The sequence below is a fragment of the Halyomorpha halys genome, unplaced genomic scaffold (genome assembly GCF_000696795.3).
Source record: "Halyomorpha halys isolate HHAL.00 unplaced genomic scaffold, Hhal_1.1 Scaffold155.1, whole genome shotgun sequence".
Classification (NCBI taxonomy): Eukaryota; Metazoa; Arthropoda; class Insecta; order Hemiptera; family Pentatomidae; genus Halyomorpha; species Halyomorpha halys.
This window is the reverse complement of record NW_027115270.1, coordinates 501922-518549: the sequence shown is the minus strand read 5'-3', so window position 1 is coordinate 518549 and position 16628 is coordinate 501922. Positions and strand designations below refer to the sequence as shown.

The following is a 16628-nucleotide window of genomic DNA, read 5'->3' as shown; positions in this document are numbered from 1 at the left end:
CCAGCCTTTTTTTTCTCTTTTTTAAATTTTCCTAAATATAAGTTCAGGACATTTGCAAAAGATTATATTTTAATATTATAACAGATAACTATAATATATAAGGATAATATTATAACTGAGTTTTTTACATTAATGTAACTCACGGATGGTTCTGATACTAAATGTAAAATATAAATCCAGACTTGTGCGTTGTAATAAAGTAAAAAAAAAAACTCTCTACGATCATAAAATTGCAAATAACTTTTAATAACTCAACATTTATAAATCTACAAGAATCTTAGAGAGCAAAGATGCTGAAATTAATAATTCATCTAGATCAGACAGTTATAATCATAATATAGAGAAGTTTACAACAAGCAGTTATCTGTTAGTTGTCAAAACCCCCGCTGTAAAAGTAACCTGTTAAGTATGAGAGACCACATGAAAACTTTACGCTTGCGATTAGGAGATGCTATGAATACTGAGCAGGGTTCTGAGTTTCAGTCGAGCCCGGGGCCTTCAGAACAAGCAGAATTATCAAGGGACGAGGCAAGTCTTTCCTCGAGAAAACTCGGGAAAGATTGAGAGGGGAACGGGGAAGAGTTTTATTAGAGTAAAAAAGTATTAAAGAGTAAAAACCTCAATGAATCTGAAAACAAGTTTCATTTGGTCGGTGCAAAAACCAAAGAGGCGTATCTGCAAATGTTTATGTTCAAAATAAGTCATAACTCAATACTTAACGTAACCAAGAATAAAAAAATAATAATGAAAATTATAAATTAGCTATTACCATAAACATCTACCATATTTCAAACACAATGATCTCAGGAATTTCACTTTACAACAGGACCAATGATGTGTTACCGATCACGTGAGATTTTTCAGCAGATAATTTTCCTTCTGAAAGTCACTAAATTGATGGTGATTAACACGAAATGCGTAGTATACGATACCACAGAATGGATGACACTAGATTTTTTATTAGAAGACCTTACGATTTATGATATGGTATTTAGTTTTATTTTTACTTTATATATTCTGTAAATTATTGTTGTTAATTTTTCATCTTATCAAATTTATTATTATAACTATAACTTATATATAACTATGATAAATTATTTTTTTTTTTCGGCCAAGACTCCCATTGGAGTCCTATACTGCCTAACGATGGTTGAGGGTCAAAGTTCTTCATTTGTGGGACCGCCACTCAATAAAAAAAGTCAACGTCCCAGGCCGGATTCGAACCGGCACCACCAATAGACATCAAATTGGTAAGACTGTGTCTTAACCACTGAGCTATGGCCCTATAATAAATTATAACTTAATTCTTAATTTTTTTTAATTTTAATTAAAATTAAAAGCCCAATTTTAACACCTGTAATATTAATCTAAACGGATCAGACCCAGGGTAAATAAATAATATTAAACAAAAATCTGTATGCTCGACCGCCCGATTTTTGCCCAATTAAGGGTACCCAAGTTAAGAGGCTGGGTGGACCCCAGGAGGACTCCAGAACCCACAGGATTTGACTCACGGACCACAGTGTAACAGAAAAAAAATTTCTGCTCAGCCGGATTCGAACTCGGGTCCTTGGAGTTAATAGCCACGCGCCTTACTCTGGGGCTACTCGCACTCCCAAATAAACAATATTATTATTATATAAAAATTTGGTGGAGTGCTCGCATCACACAACTTTCACTTACCACCACCCTCTGAGTTGAAGTCAATCCTTGCTCGTTTCAGAACATAAAATTCTATATTATTCACTATTGCAATACTTTCCCGTATTGCTTTCTTAAGTGAGTCTTTCACACAGTTCTTCAGTTGACAGTTTGACTAACTCCAATTTCAAAAGTTTTTAGAAATTAAAAAGTACTTTCTATATATATCTCTCTGCAATATTTCAACAGTTTTCTTTTTGAAAAATTATGGCAGAAATACAAAATTATAATAGTTTACTAAAATGTAAATCTTCTAAATGTACATTCGATACTACTATAAATCGTTATAGAATTGATATTAAAAATACTAACAATGATGTTATGGAGTTTTATTATCATTTCATTCACTCTGTTAACTGGAAGGCTCGTGTAGAAGTCAAATAAAGTGGTACTTCCGCTTGGTAAGCTTAACGAAAAATTTGCTATGCCATCCAAATCATAAACCTGTCCTTAATATTTAATTTCAGTTCTGTACGACTTTTCGATTTTGATTTAGGCTGTTTACATACACTCACAGACCATTTGTCTCGGTTTCATGGTTGCTGGGAGACATGATTTAGACTCGGGGCTTAAAACTTTTTTCGGTCGAAAACTATTCAATTTGGCTATATATATATATATATATATATAGGTAAATACATATTGTTTAATAATTTTGCTAAACGGTTCATGCATAATTGTAAACTTCATTTCAAAAAATGAAATTTTTGTTTGGTGAATAGAACTACAAGATACGCAGAGAATATTTGAGATAAGTCGCATAATCTAAAGCAAGAGGAAACACTAAAAAAATTTTCGTTTCTTCATTATGCTGATTCCTAACACGAGATTCGATAAAAGAATTATTCTAAATATGCATTGAAAAGGAATTTTCACGTTCACATTTTCTACACCTGATTGGAAATTTTCCTGGAAAATCTAGATGAATATCACAATAAGGAACTGATATTAAGAGAAAAGGAAACAGGTTGTGGAGGCAGTTGGTTGAAAACTATTTTCAAGATTTTAGTATACAGACACATCCGTTTAGAACCGACCATAAACAAACATCTGCCAAGCAAATCAGTATGGAGGAGCTTCCTGGCCATTTCTATTGAGTAAATAAGGAAAAACAAACGTGTAACGAAAATCAAATTTATATATATAAATAATCAACCGTATAATTTCAAATATGAAGAATATGTTCAGTGTTGCGATCGAAAATGAAAAAAATAATTAACAACTATTTATTTTCCTTTATATAATGGGGGGGGAAATGACAAATAGTTGTTAACTATTTTTTTTCTTTTTTGACCGCAATCCTAGCCATCTTTTTCATATTTTAAAAACAAATTTAATGTTGTAATTGTTTATTTCGACATGATTCAGATTTTGTTATGTTCTAAAAAATTAGTTTTTTCGTAAGAGTAGTAATTTTCATAATATTTGTAAAATATATTTAATTCCAATTCTTGGTGTTCGCACAAAACTTGTGGATTTAAACAGCTATATTTCACGACCTATTAGATGTACAGATGTCTGCTAGGTATCAAATTAAAGCTTGTTAAACGTACTAAAAAGGAAGAAATTACTTGCTTATAAACATGTATGTATACATTTATATAAAAAATATAAACATATACGGATGTCAAAATAACCCAATAATTTTTGAGAGAACATATTTTTACTTACACTAGAAAATTCCTTTTTGATGAAACACCTTTAATATCTTTAGTTTTTTAAGAACTTGGTAGTATTTAAATTGTATTTTACAAAATAAAACTAAATATCTAATAAAAAGGAGAAAATCCGAAAATAACCTATTTCTAGAACTCGCCCATTTTTTTCAGAACATCGACGATTCATGAACTTATGTGAAACTGAAACTAAACCGTTTGTAAATCAGTCCCGATTTTTTCACACTTTGGGCCGAATCGAATTAAACGTTTTTAAAATGAATTATATATCAAGGAAAATGTTTTGCGCAGAGTGGATCTTGATGAAATTTACAAGAAACTATCCATATACCAATCTGCACAACCACTCCGAATCTCGTCTAAATCGGATAAGCAATAGAAGGCCCCAAAACAGAAAATCAGGCAAAAATCATTATTAGATTGCCTTGATTTTTTTTTTTTTTAAGGACTTAATATAGGTGAAATTACTGATAGACAAGGGACCAAGTTTGTCCATTAATGTCTAAAACGTAAAATTAAAGAGAAATTTTACAAAAAAAAAAAAAAAAATTGTTGCACTTCCAACACGAATATTAAGAAACCAAACTTACGTAGTATGAAATCAGAATGCAGTATTCCAAAAAAAAAAAATATTGTTCCTATTCCTGTGTCTTATTGTGGTATATTACGTTCTGCCATATAGATTCAGACATAGATAATACAGATATATTTGATAAGAGAATACACTCATATCATATTAAACGTTAACAAAATAATAAATATTAAAAATAAATAAATAAAATTAAACTTGAAGTAAAATAACATCTTAAACACATGATGATCCTATAAACAGGTTTAACATTAAACATTGAGCCAAGTTTGTCTTCCCACTTATGGAGAAAAAGAACTCCGGAAGATCTCGGCGCTTTTCTCTCTACTACATCACTGAACCCCTGAGTCTAAGTACTTCAAGTTCCGTTGATCGACTTAACCGTTAGGCGCAAGTAGTTTAGAACAGTAGCTAAGTAGTTCAGATTCGAGTAAACTTTTGAGGAAACTTTTGGTGAGGATATAGAATAAGAAACCGATTTCATATAATTTCATTAAACTTAAGTTTTTATTTTTCATACATCGGAGTCTTACTAAAGAAATCCCCTGGAAGGTGTGAAATACCTGAGAGTAGATGATACATCTAGGGAAAACTAATTTTTAAGAAACTGGAAAACGAGAATAACAGTTTTAATTATTTTTGTATGCTAATGAAATATTACTTATATAAAAGATAAGTCATATAAAATGTTTAGTCAAGTTTTGCTTATCACCAAACAATGGTACAAAAGTAAAATGAATAAAGGTGAGAAAATTTAAACAAATTTTAACTTCAAAACCTATAAATCTTCGGGAAACTATAATAAATTATTTTCTTTATCCATAATAAAACTAGGGCTAATAATTTTTGATAAAAGTTAATTTCCTTGATAATTATCTTTATAAAATGTTTTAAGCAAATTTCATAGATGTTTAAATTTAAAAAAAATTAAATATAGAATACGTAAAAAAAAAAAATATTTTAAACTCCATTATCATTTAATTCATTACTTACTTAAACTAATATTCCAAGACTTTATTATTTATTATTATGTTATCTCAATTTACTATCAGCTCAATTATTTATTAATTTTTAAAAACGATTCCTATTCAGTTCTTTTGTATTGCTAATGATAACCTTAAAGTTAGGGAATGATGTAAAAGTTTAGACAGCAACTTTCCAAGGCAATGCAATGAACCTTTCGATATAAGGCCGTGAGAACCAGAATCGGCCAGTGGTGCAATCATACATAGCTCTTTCACAATGCTACGTAAAATAACATTTAGTTCAAATAATTTTAGAAAGGAATATATCAAACTTTTATAAAGACAAAAGATGATTGCTCATTTGAATCAAAAAGAGGACATGAAATGTATCAGCATCTCGTTGGATTTCAAAACATTCTTTCGAATGGACCGGTTACAAGGTCATGTGACCCTAATAACGATAATACTCCTCATGTTTTTTTTTTTATATTATTACTCAAACAATTTAAAAAAAAAAAAAATGTCGAAAAAGGTTAATTTTTTTTCTTACTCAACTTCTATCACAGTGACGACACGAGAGATTGCATGTCCAACCAGGATTTTTTTTGGTCGTATTAGTTGACCACCATCTGCTCCTTTGAAAGACGTTATTTTAAAGTAATGTTAAAATAAAAAAGGTAATAATCTAAAGCACTGAACAACTTCCTCGTCTGAAATTTCATGTAAAATAAGCAACAAAAGCTAATTATATCCTGATATGTATAATTTCAAACGATTATAAAAAATGATTTACAGATACAAAAAAATTAAAATAGCAAAGAGAACGCAATTCAAAAATACTACATTACAGAGGAGAAAAAAAAAATTTTCCTTTGACAAAAAACTTAGCTCAAAACAAAGACGTGAAAATATGCATTAAAAAATAAAGCTTTGAAGAGAATAAAGTGAAATAAGCATTTTCACATCCGAAAAAAACTATGTATTTATAAACTTATGACAGTTTAAAAACCTTAAGGCCGTTTGTAGCTGGAGAAGTTATGGCGTCACCTTGGCAACCTCGCATCTGCAGCGGTACCGGTTGGAACCCAGCCTGTGGGTTTAACTTTATTTCGTGGCGGCCCGTCGGAATTGGTTACCTGTAGATAACCACCTTCTCCGTATGTTATAAATGACCGGGATGGAGATAATGATCATAAAAAATTTATAAACCCTCGCAAAATAAATAATACTGATGAAATAACACGTGAATTATATATTTGAATTATATACATATATTTGAATTATATAAAAGATTTGTGAATGTAAAAAAAAAAAATCACTAAGTGCAAAAACGTTTTAACAATTTTATTAATTTTAACTGTTATTCTATTAAACTAAGATTTATATTTTTATAAAAATCAATATTTTTCAATTTTCAGTATACTTTTTGATTTCGTTAAGTTCATATTTCCTTTTTTCAACTAGTTTTATAAAACAACGAGAAAAAAATAAATCTAGTAGCTATATCAGGAAAATTATTAAAAAAGAAATAACAACTGTCTTTCTAGATCGGAGGGTTATCAATGCGCAGACCTTCTTAACTTATCTGTAGTATGTGGGTAAACGTATTCAGGAAATACTTATAACAATATCCTTACCGCACCTGCTTACGATATCTAAAAGCAAATTTATATTCATGGAACATAAGAAAAATCCACCAAATTATTTTATTAAGAGTCAAGTAATGACTAAAGAGAAAATTTTTTAAGTAGTTTAAAATAATTAAACATGAGGTTTAATATTCTAAATATTAAATAGTTTCTACGGAACTGTTTAATATTCTAAATATTAAATAGTTTCTATGGAACTTATGAAACAAGAGAAGCATATGCCGCTATAGAAGAAGTTATCCACAAACCTAACTTTTAGTGAATCCCACCGAATAATTATAGGACAGAGTTTGATGGTGGTATGCACTACATCGGATTTTAGCTGCACCTAATAGTTAGGAATGATTTTTTTTAAATTATAAACCTAAAAGAAAACTTCGCTACTTGTTATTATTGTATGTGTGAAGTTTTGTGCGTATACAAAGCCTTCAGTGTACCCGCACACAGAATCTACACATTTTGATCCCTGATTGATGTCTAGAAACCGATTATTATTAGTAGCAATTAACAAACAATAAATCATGAAAGTTACAATATAACTTCGATGCGTTTATTATTATGAATGAATTTTAATTTCCTTTATCATTGTTTTGTTATTGTACCAAAAAAGAAAGAAATATAATTTGGTTGTTATTTAAGTATATGAGTTGTTTTTAACAGAGATTAATCACACAGATGTCGAAAGTTTCGATCAAGGTTGATCTACAATATCCTCTAATCTACGTTTTGTTCTTACTAGCAATATACTCCGGTTCAGCACGGATTTTTCAGCAATAGGCTCTTTACTCGCCCGTTCCATTCCCTGTAACTTACGTCAAATTTATTTACATAATAAAGGTTAAGGCCAAGGTGGTTTCGCGTTATTTTGGAGCAATAGAAAACAGTCAGATTAAAAGGTTAAAAAATTATTTAAAATAATTTACGTATGAAACCCGCCGAACTACATTTCTGTTTTGCCGGTTATAACTTAACCTATTATTATTATATTATTACTGCTTTAATTGATTCACACCTGTCAAGAAATATACAGAACCACAACGAATTCTTTTCAGTAGAGATCCCAGCTAAATATGACTCAGATTATAATTCGTAGCTATAAGAGCTATAGTTCGTATTAGATTTAATACGTAAATGCCTAGGAGAGTGTGGCCGAACTCAAATTATAAGCGTGAAAAGTGAAGCCAAAAATTGAGACGCCTCTGGAGCCCCGGTTGACGTAAATAGGGATTTTCCACATCAATGTTACTGTCAGTAAAACTGATCATTTAATCGCGAACGTGAACTAAATACAAGTTATAGTAAATGATATTTCCTATAATTTACTTCATCAAAAAAGAAAATCCATTAAGCCGTTCCCGAGAAATTTGTATTTATGTCAGGGATCAATTCAATATTTTTTTTAATTTAACAATAAAAATAAAAAAAATTCACATTTCATGCAAAAATCACAAAATATGCCTACTAAAATAAAAAGTAGATACGGATAATAAATTTAATAAACTTAAATTTCATTACCCAGGTAATTTTTTTAATTAATGTTTTTTTTCAGAACAATTCATTAAAAATTAATTTCTTTTTAGAATATAAAGTTAGATAAAACAAATAAATAGTTATTTCTGAAATAGTAATGAAAGTTGTTACTTTTTAAAAAATATTGCAGATAAAAGGGTGAAGAACGGTTTAAAAAATGTAACTAATATTTTAGTGGAAAAACTTGATTAAATTTCTAAATCATTAATAAAACATAACTATATAAACACAAAAAAATAAATGGCGGAGGAGAAAAAAAATTTTAAACTTACGATTTATAAATGCAACCGTCACTAATTAAATATGATTATAATAGAAATAATAACAAATCATATAAAAAAATTTTAATATAATGTTGATAATTATTTTTTTATAGATGGTTCTAATGTTGGCATATATAACTACTTCAGAATTTGAGCTAAAAGTCGGAGGACACGCCTTTGGAGCGCATAGAATCCATCCTTTTTGGCTTTACTTGTCTTGGTAGCTTACTCCCTCCAGTTCATTTCCTCCTCCAATCAGAAAGTACTTTATTTAAGTAAGAACGAACTATTCTAGACCTTTTTAGGGATTCCTCATGCCTATTTCGATATTTTTTCAAATTGAAATCCTAAAAACGAGACTGAAACTAAAGAAAATAAATAAATTAAAAGGAGTTTAATTGAAAATTATGTTGTAACATTCTTTCACTAAACAGTAAAAGCTAAAAAGTAGTTCACTACTTATGGAAATAAAATAATTAATAATAAAGTCCTAATTTTAGGGAATATATAAATATAGTTAGTAATTGAAAAACTATTTATAAACAAATTATACCTCAATATTCAAATTTCGGAAAAATTAAGTAATAAATGAATTTTTTGGGTAGAAACAAAATAAGATTAATTAATAGCACACTGATCTCCAAAAACTAGTTTTATTAAATATTATCTATACGAGTTATTTTTGGGGGGCTGTTTTCGTAAATTAATCCACAGTTTACGGGTGGGCACAAATACAAATTATTTTGACTTTACTATACCGATGATATAATAAAATTCGGTGGCAACAACGAAAATAAAAAATAGATACACTGCTTTGAAATAATAGGTTTTTACAAAAAATAAATCTACTTTAGAAGCGTAATGAATCCAAATAATCGTTTATAGTTATCCTTCGTTTCCTGCAGAATTTTTTTTAATTGAACAAAATCTCAGTTTCCTCTTCACAACCGTAACAATAAACGAGTTTAAAAGTCGAACTGGATTTACTAACCTACATTTTAAGCGAAACCTACATATTAATTAATGTTACATAATTTTTAACAATAGAATTTTCGTTTTCCGTTATTACATATGTGCAACAGACATGTGAACTTCACACATTCAATGAAGTGATTTCATGCATAACACTAAAAAAAATTAGTTTCTTTTTTTTTTTTTTAAACTAATCTATTATGCTACTATTAAACATCAGATATAATTTCCATTTTAAATAAAGTTACAAGAAAAATTTAAACAAAGTTTTGACAAATTATTGAATTATGTAAAATATAGAATCCAAAATTGAGGTTTTTTTTTTTTAAAACTAAAATCAATATATCCACTTCTATAAAGTTATGAAAATAACTATAACAGTATGTCTTGTAATTTAATTATTAATTGGAAAAGTTGATTTTTAATAACTATCGGACAGGGAGAAATTTAAATTTTGAAATAAGCTGAATAAGTTTTAGATTTAGAATGTTAAATTGTCAAAAATTCTTCTCTTTGGAGAATGGAATAAATTAACTTCTCAGTTATGGTAATTTCTGAAAATATCATATAGAAAAACATAAATATTACAATGAAAACTCCAACAAATGCACAACTATTAAAAATATATTTTTATTTAAAACAGCAGAAGTTATCATAGTCATTAATATCGATTGTAAATGCAAAATTATTGCACTAAATATTAAACAATGTCGTAAAAATATTTTACAATTGCACATTAAACTCATTAAATAAGGTTATGAAAAATCATTATAGTTCTAGTTTGACAGGCTTTGACATTTATGGTTTAGAGAGTACATTATCACTACCATCCAGTGATAGTTAAACTAGCTAGAAATATATTGAGAGTAAATTTTATAAAATAAAATGAGTAGTATGAGTTTGTGTGTATATATATATAATTTGTATGTGTGCATATATTTTCACTATGTGCATTGTGATATATATATATTAAAAAAATTAATAATTATCTTTATACTTTAAAAAAAAAAATTCTCCTTTTTGCATAAAATAAATAATTTCCTAAGTAAAAATTTACATTAAATAACTGTTACTGGTAACAAGAATTAGGAACATAAATAAGCCAGTACATAGCAGAAAAATAATATAGACCAACTTTATCCGACAAAGATAATATGTACAATGTCACTACTCTTTGGAAAATTATTTTAGATGTGTTTAAATTTAAATACAACAGTTAGGTAACATTCGATTAGATATAAATACTCACTTTGAATAGTAGATTCTATTATCAGCGGTGAGATGAGCACTCCATCCTGGCTTCAGATTTTCCTGAATGCTCTGGAGGTCGAGGGGAAGACTATCCTGAGATGAGTATTGTTGATTTGGATTCCAAGCAGATTGGAGCAACATGGGAAGGCCATACAAATCCAGTGGTATGGTCCACAAAGGGAGTGGTCGATTAAATATAAAATACACCTATTACACACAGTACCTAATTATCATGTTCTAACACTCCATACCAATCACAGATTTTACCATCAGCTTACTTATCAGTAAGGCCCACCTGTCATCACCCATGTGATAAATGGCAAAGGATGTGAGAGGAACTGGCAAATCCCTAATCTATCACTAAAATCTCAGAAAAATATACCGAAGCACTCTGAGCCGTTCACTGAAACTTAAGACGTCTTGGCTGATTGCATACAACAAATACAACAACGCAGAGCTGTCAAGAGAGAAAGCTAATTATCACTCACCACGGCTCTGTATAGCTCCCGACTGTTTACAGACCAGATAAAACTCCACTAGCGCGCCAGCGGGAAACTGATAAAGCTCCCGCTAACGAAAGGCGCTCCTATTGGTCCGATTCCGCCAACCAGAACAACCTAGATGTTCAAAGATATATTTCTCAAATCGAAGTGAAACCTTATTTCTTTTAGTCGTATTACACTTTAATAAACGGAGTAGTTTTCAAAAGTTATAAGTTTAATCATCTTAACTTTTAATCATTGTAAAAATATAACTTCCTAAACAAATCAGAACTACCACTAATGTGTAAAAACAAATATTCCAATTGATGAAGCTTTTATTATTTTTATTTTTTGGGGGGGAGAGGTTAAATAGGTAAACTAATTATCAGCAGTGAATTTTGTTCATCTGTACTATAGCTAAAATCAATAAGCTATTCTTTAGTGGCAGTTAACTAATTATTATAATATACAATATTATAAGTTAACAAATATTATCTTATTACATTACAACTGTATTTTATAAATATACTTTCTTATATGCAGTATAATAACTTAGCAATTCATAGAATGGTGTATTGTGATCATCTCCCTAGCCTTCCATACCATGCTTCAGAGATGAACACATTACAAATGTGTATATAAAAATAATTGGGGTCATTTTATCTCTAACAACTTATTCCTTGTGAATTTGTGGACTTATTCTGAATTCATGATGAGAAAAAAATCTTTGCAGTGCAGGGAAACATGATATCATCAATAATTTAAGGCGTTTTTGTAATTGTTTCAAACATCAGTTAATTCTCTGCAACTCTAAATACAGTAATATTTATTAGTACTCTCGGAAATAATATAAATTCAATCTATTCCTAAAAATTTAGTGATATTATCTTTTTGACTTATTATTTAAACAAGATTAAAATTCAATTTGAAAACATGAATACAAATTAATTTAATTTTTACATAATAAAAACACAATGAAACAGAAAATAATAAAACTTAACTGAAGTTTTAGAACTTATAGAAATTAATACATTTTTTGGCCCAGCTTTATCTTTGATAAGGCATTCACTGATAACAAGATAGTTTATGTCACATAACTAGATCATATTGAATATTTATCTTCAGTAAATCACATTCATACAAACAATGCTATTTAACATTCTTTTTTGTATCTAAAAATAATTAATCTCTTGAGATGAGACATGTACTAAAGACAAAATAATATTTTTAATGAACACTAAAATTATTTACATCATTACAGTTATGTAATTGACTAATTCCATACAAGAGTTAAAGCTGGATAAGCGAATGCCTTCTCAATTCTAAAGATTTGGACAAAAATATGTTAATTAAAGTGACCAAAAATTAATTATATATGTTCAACAAAGTTCTGTTGTGTGTATTATTTTCTGTTCTCTAAGAATTCAATTTAATACTAATTAAACAAGTTGTATTCATATTTCCATATCTCATACTGAATTTGCATTATTTAAGAGAATATTACAGATGTAAAAATAGTTATAACTTTTAATGTATTTGAGGTCAAAGAGAACAAACAGATATGTCTGCAAATTACAAAAACGCATCAAGTAACTTATGATAAAAGGTCTCAACCCACTTTGAAAATTTCTTTCTATCCATGAATTCAGAATATGTCCATAAATTCACAGAGAATAAGTTGTGAGTTGCAATTAATTAGGACCATTTTTTGTCCTGATTAAATTCATGAACTTTGGTCATCTCCAAAGCCTGGTGCACAAGGCTTTGGAGATGACCACAATGCACAATATTTTGACATACTAACTTATTATATTGTAAAAAGATATCCGATAAAAAGATATTCCATGTCAATTTAACACATTTTTGATCCTTCTCGTCTCAGATTTTCTTAAAATTTAGCACTGTTGATTTATTCTAATATGTTGTAGAAAATAAATTTTATTATTTAATTTGTAATTAATAATGTTTAGTATTTGCATTTAGTATAAATTGTATTAGTAACCTAAAACAATGTGTAAATATCTTTGATGCGCGATCATAAGGGCTCAAGTCACTTTTTGAGCATTTGGAGATTATGTCGTATTATAGCAGCAAATCAGAGATACTGGTTTTGTAATAAGGTCTTTATGCTTCAGATAGACAAACTACTATATTGTTTATAAAAATAACAATTACAAAAATATCAATAATTAGATTTTACATATTGTCTTTAATTTTGTTTTTTCTCTCCTGAAAAATTCATATTTGACATAAGCCCTCATGACCGTGCATCAAAGCTATAATTATGAATAAAACATCACTATTAATGATGACATTGCTTCAGATGATGGAACAACCACGTTGTTTCCTTTGTTCAGAGGTCTGGTTGCTGTTTTTTGAGCCTCTACTGCAGCAACACCAACCATTGGTTGCGGTGCTCACTGACAACATGCTCTCCACCTCCTCATGGATATACTTCTATGTGTATACTTCGTACTGAGATGTCTGTTCACCTGGGACTTGCGAAGGGACCATTACTCTGGTGTGGAGGGATATTCCACACAAACTCAGCAGCAGCAACTGAACGAACTCATATAGTCACAGTGGACATGCAGTTGAAACAACAGTACATGTTCAGCTGTGTCTACAGGAGACCAAAGGCTGAACTCATATCTGTAAGGCGACAAGTCAATATGTTGTCCTTAGGGACATCATTGCTCGGCAGACCGCCTGGCTATGTAGCAGCAGTAATCCATTGGGTAGTAGTACTGTGTAGTACACTAGATGAGGTGGATACAGCAGTAGATGTTATCACCACTATCACCCAACAGTAGCCAATAGGAACATTCCCAAGTTCTCCTCAATTCCACATCCTCCCTCTGATCGGCTGGTGGAATAATCTACCAAAAACAACTCATAGCACATCCATTGTTGTATATTACAAGGTACAAAAGAACGTTGAATATTTTAGTTTGTTATTTAATTATGTCTGGTTCCCTAAGCCACAATACAGTTGTTATCAATTTTCAAGAAACGTATAACTTTTCTGGAAACATAGAGGCATTTTTTTACAACAGCGTATGATTATAACCATTGTAACAGAGTTAGGAGCTCAGTAAAGAAACTGGTAACTTTTGCTAGTTTGCAAAGACCCCATGAAAATCCATACCACAATACACCTTTTTGAGTGGGCAACAGAAAACATTACCAATGTAAAATTTCCTTGTTATATTTTTCCTAGAAGACTATGTTGAACCAGAATATTCCTTAATTAACATGTATCATAATTCATGTCTAGATTGTGTTGAAAACTTTATTCTCAGCAGAGCTTCAATAATTATCATGAATGTAGGGTTAAATTAATGAGCGCGAAGCTTTAGTTTTTAATTTTTTTAGTAATGAAGCCATTCCCATTCCAAATTTATATTTTTCCTTGTGATTTACAACAATAATATCTATTCAAGGAATAAATTTCATAATTTTAAAATTTGTACTTCTTCAGAAAATTGTAATTAAAATTTTAAATTTAATTTTGAAAAATTTTATCTTATGCTAAGTCTCTATAGTGTTGTAACATATGCCAAAAAAATGTTGTAAACCGGAACCTGTCCATCATCACTAGCTAAATTAGGGAAGCTTCTATGGCGACTCTACTTGTTCTATTTTTTAAGCCCACTTATGAGAAATTGTCAGATGTGTAATTCAAAAGTGATTTGACATCTTTCGGTAAAATTTCACATCTTTTCAAGTCTACACCTAAACATCTTTGCCAAATTTGAAGAAAATCTGAGAGAGTAAAATCCAAAAGTGTGTTGAGTTGACATTGAATGGCCCAGTAAGTAATATGATGATATTTGATTAACTAACTAAAGCACTAAAGCATAATAACAACTAAGCAAGGTTAATTGTATATCTTGATACAAATATTAAAATGAACAATCATAATTAACTAATAATGAATATTAGATTGAAATATTTTATGAATGGTTAATATTTATTACACAATACTTAGCCATCAGGTAATGTAATATTTAAGGAGTTCGTGGGATGTATATTGGCAAAAATAAAACATAATAGCAAAATATAGTTTTAATAACATACATATCGTCTATCTTTCTATCAAATTTAGTTAATCTATTGTGTTTATTTGCAATGATGAATGTGATGTGGATTAAAAAAATGTTATAGAAAATCATATAGAAACATGAAAATTATATTAAGCTCCCTTAATTTCTATACTTTGAAAGAATAGGAAAAATAAAGTAAAGAAGTTAAATAAAAATGTGCAATAATGCTGAGTAAACAAACAATGAACATAGTATCCTACGTAATATATGGAAGAAAAAATAGTAATAACTATTTATATATTTTATGCCAACATTTTGACTTACAATGGCTATATTGTAGGTCTTCATCAGGGCTGCAATAAAAAGATACAAAGAAAGTAGAGTTTATGTAGAGGGTAAAAGAGTGATATGAAAAATATATTTTTTTTTTTATTTATTTATTTATTGATATTTACAACTGTATAAAAAAAAATACAACAAGTAAACTTGATCATAATGACATAATGATATGATACAGAATGTAGAGAAACTACCCAGTAGTAGAACTCTAAAAACAGTTTACAATATAAGGTCACGAGGCCATCTTCTTTTCAGGCGCCTCCGAGGATTGCCAGGAATGGAAGAGGAAGCAAGGTTAGAAACTAGTGGGTTTGGGTGGTTAGGGAGTTTATCATGGAAGGAATAATATTGGGTTCGGGCTAGATCGGTTACATAAGGAACATTTCGGTCTTTATGGATAGTTTTATTAGTAACAAAACAAGGAGCATTGAGGATTTTACGAAGGATTTTGGATTGTAAAGATTGGATACGAGAGGAATTTGAAGGTTTAGTGGAGCCCCAAAGCTCAACTCTGTATGTCCAGATGGGCCTTATTATTGTCATGTAGATCAGTCTTTTGTAATGAATTGGAAGTTTAGACCGCTTGTCTAGTAAGTGCTGTAATAGTCGGAATCTGCGTGCAGTTTCCTGTCTTTTCAGTCTTGTGTGAGGATTACAGGTTAGTCGTTTGTCAAGATGTAGTCCAAGATAACGAATCTGTTCTACAGGGGTAAGAGCCACATTATTAAAGTATACTGTAGGGCAGTCGGCAGGATTACGATGAAGAGTAAATGTGATTTGTTGGGATTTGTTGGGATTCATTTTTATCCTCCAATTTCGACGCCATTCTTCGAGGATTGTGTTATGGGACTGGAGAGTTTGGGATGCAATCAAAGGGTTATTACTAACTGTGAGCACACATGTGTCATCAGCATACGTGGTAAGGATAGTGTTAGGAGTTGTTGGTATGTCAGCTGTATAGATGGTGTAGAGGATGGGACCGAGAATACTACCTTGAGGAACACCAGTGGATTAAAAATAGAGGGATGAATAGGAACCATTGTGGTTTACTTGGAATAATCTATTAGTAAGAAAGGAACGGATGATGAGAAAATATGTAGGAGGAGTTTGTAAAGCAGTCCCGGGTGCCAGACTCGATCAAAAGCCTACTCTATATCGAAAAAGA

General features: G+C 29.9%; 1 protein-coding gene across 1 annotated transcript in view; it reads right to left on the bottom strand.

Annotated features, from left to right (window-relative positions):
- LOC106678690 (uncharacterized) overlaps nucleotides 1-11122 on the bottom strand; it is a 350298-nt gene extending 339176 nt beyond the window's left edge. Inside the window, exon 1 of the mRNA XM_067052345.1 lies at nucleotides 10595-11122. Within this exon, the coding sequence (XP_066908446.1) occupies nucleotides 10595-10737 (143 nt within the window). The 5' untranslated portion in view covers nucleotides 10738-11122. The remainder of the gene's footprint in view (nucleotides 1-10594) is intronic.
- Nucleotides 11123-16628: the final 5506 nt, after the last annotated feature.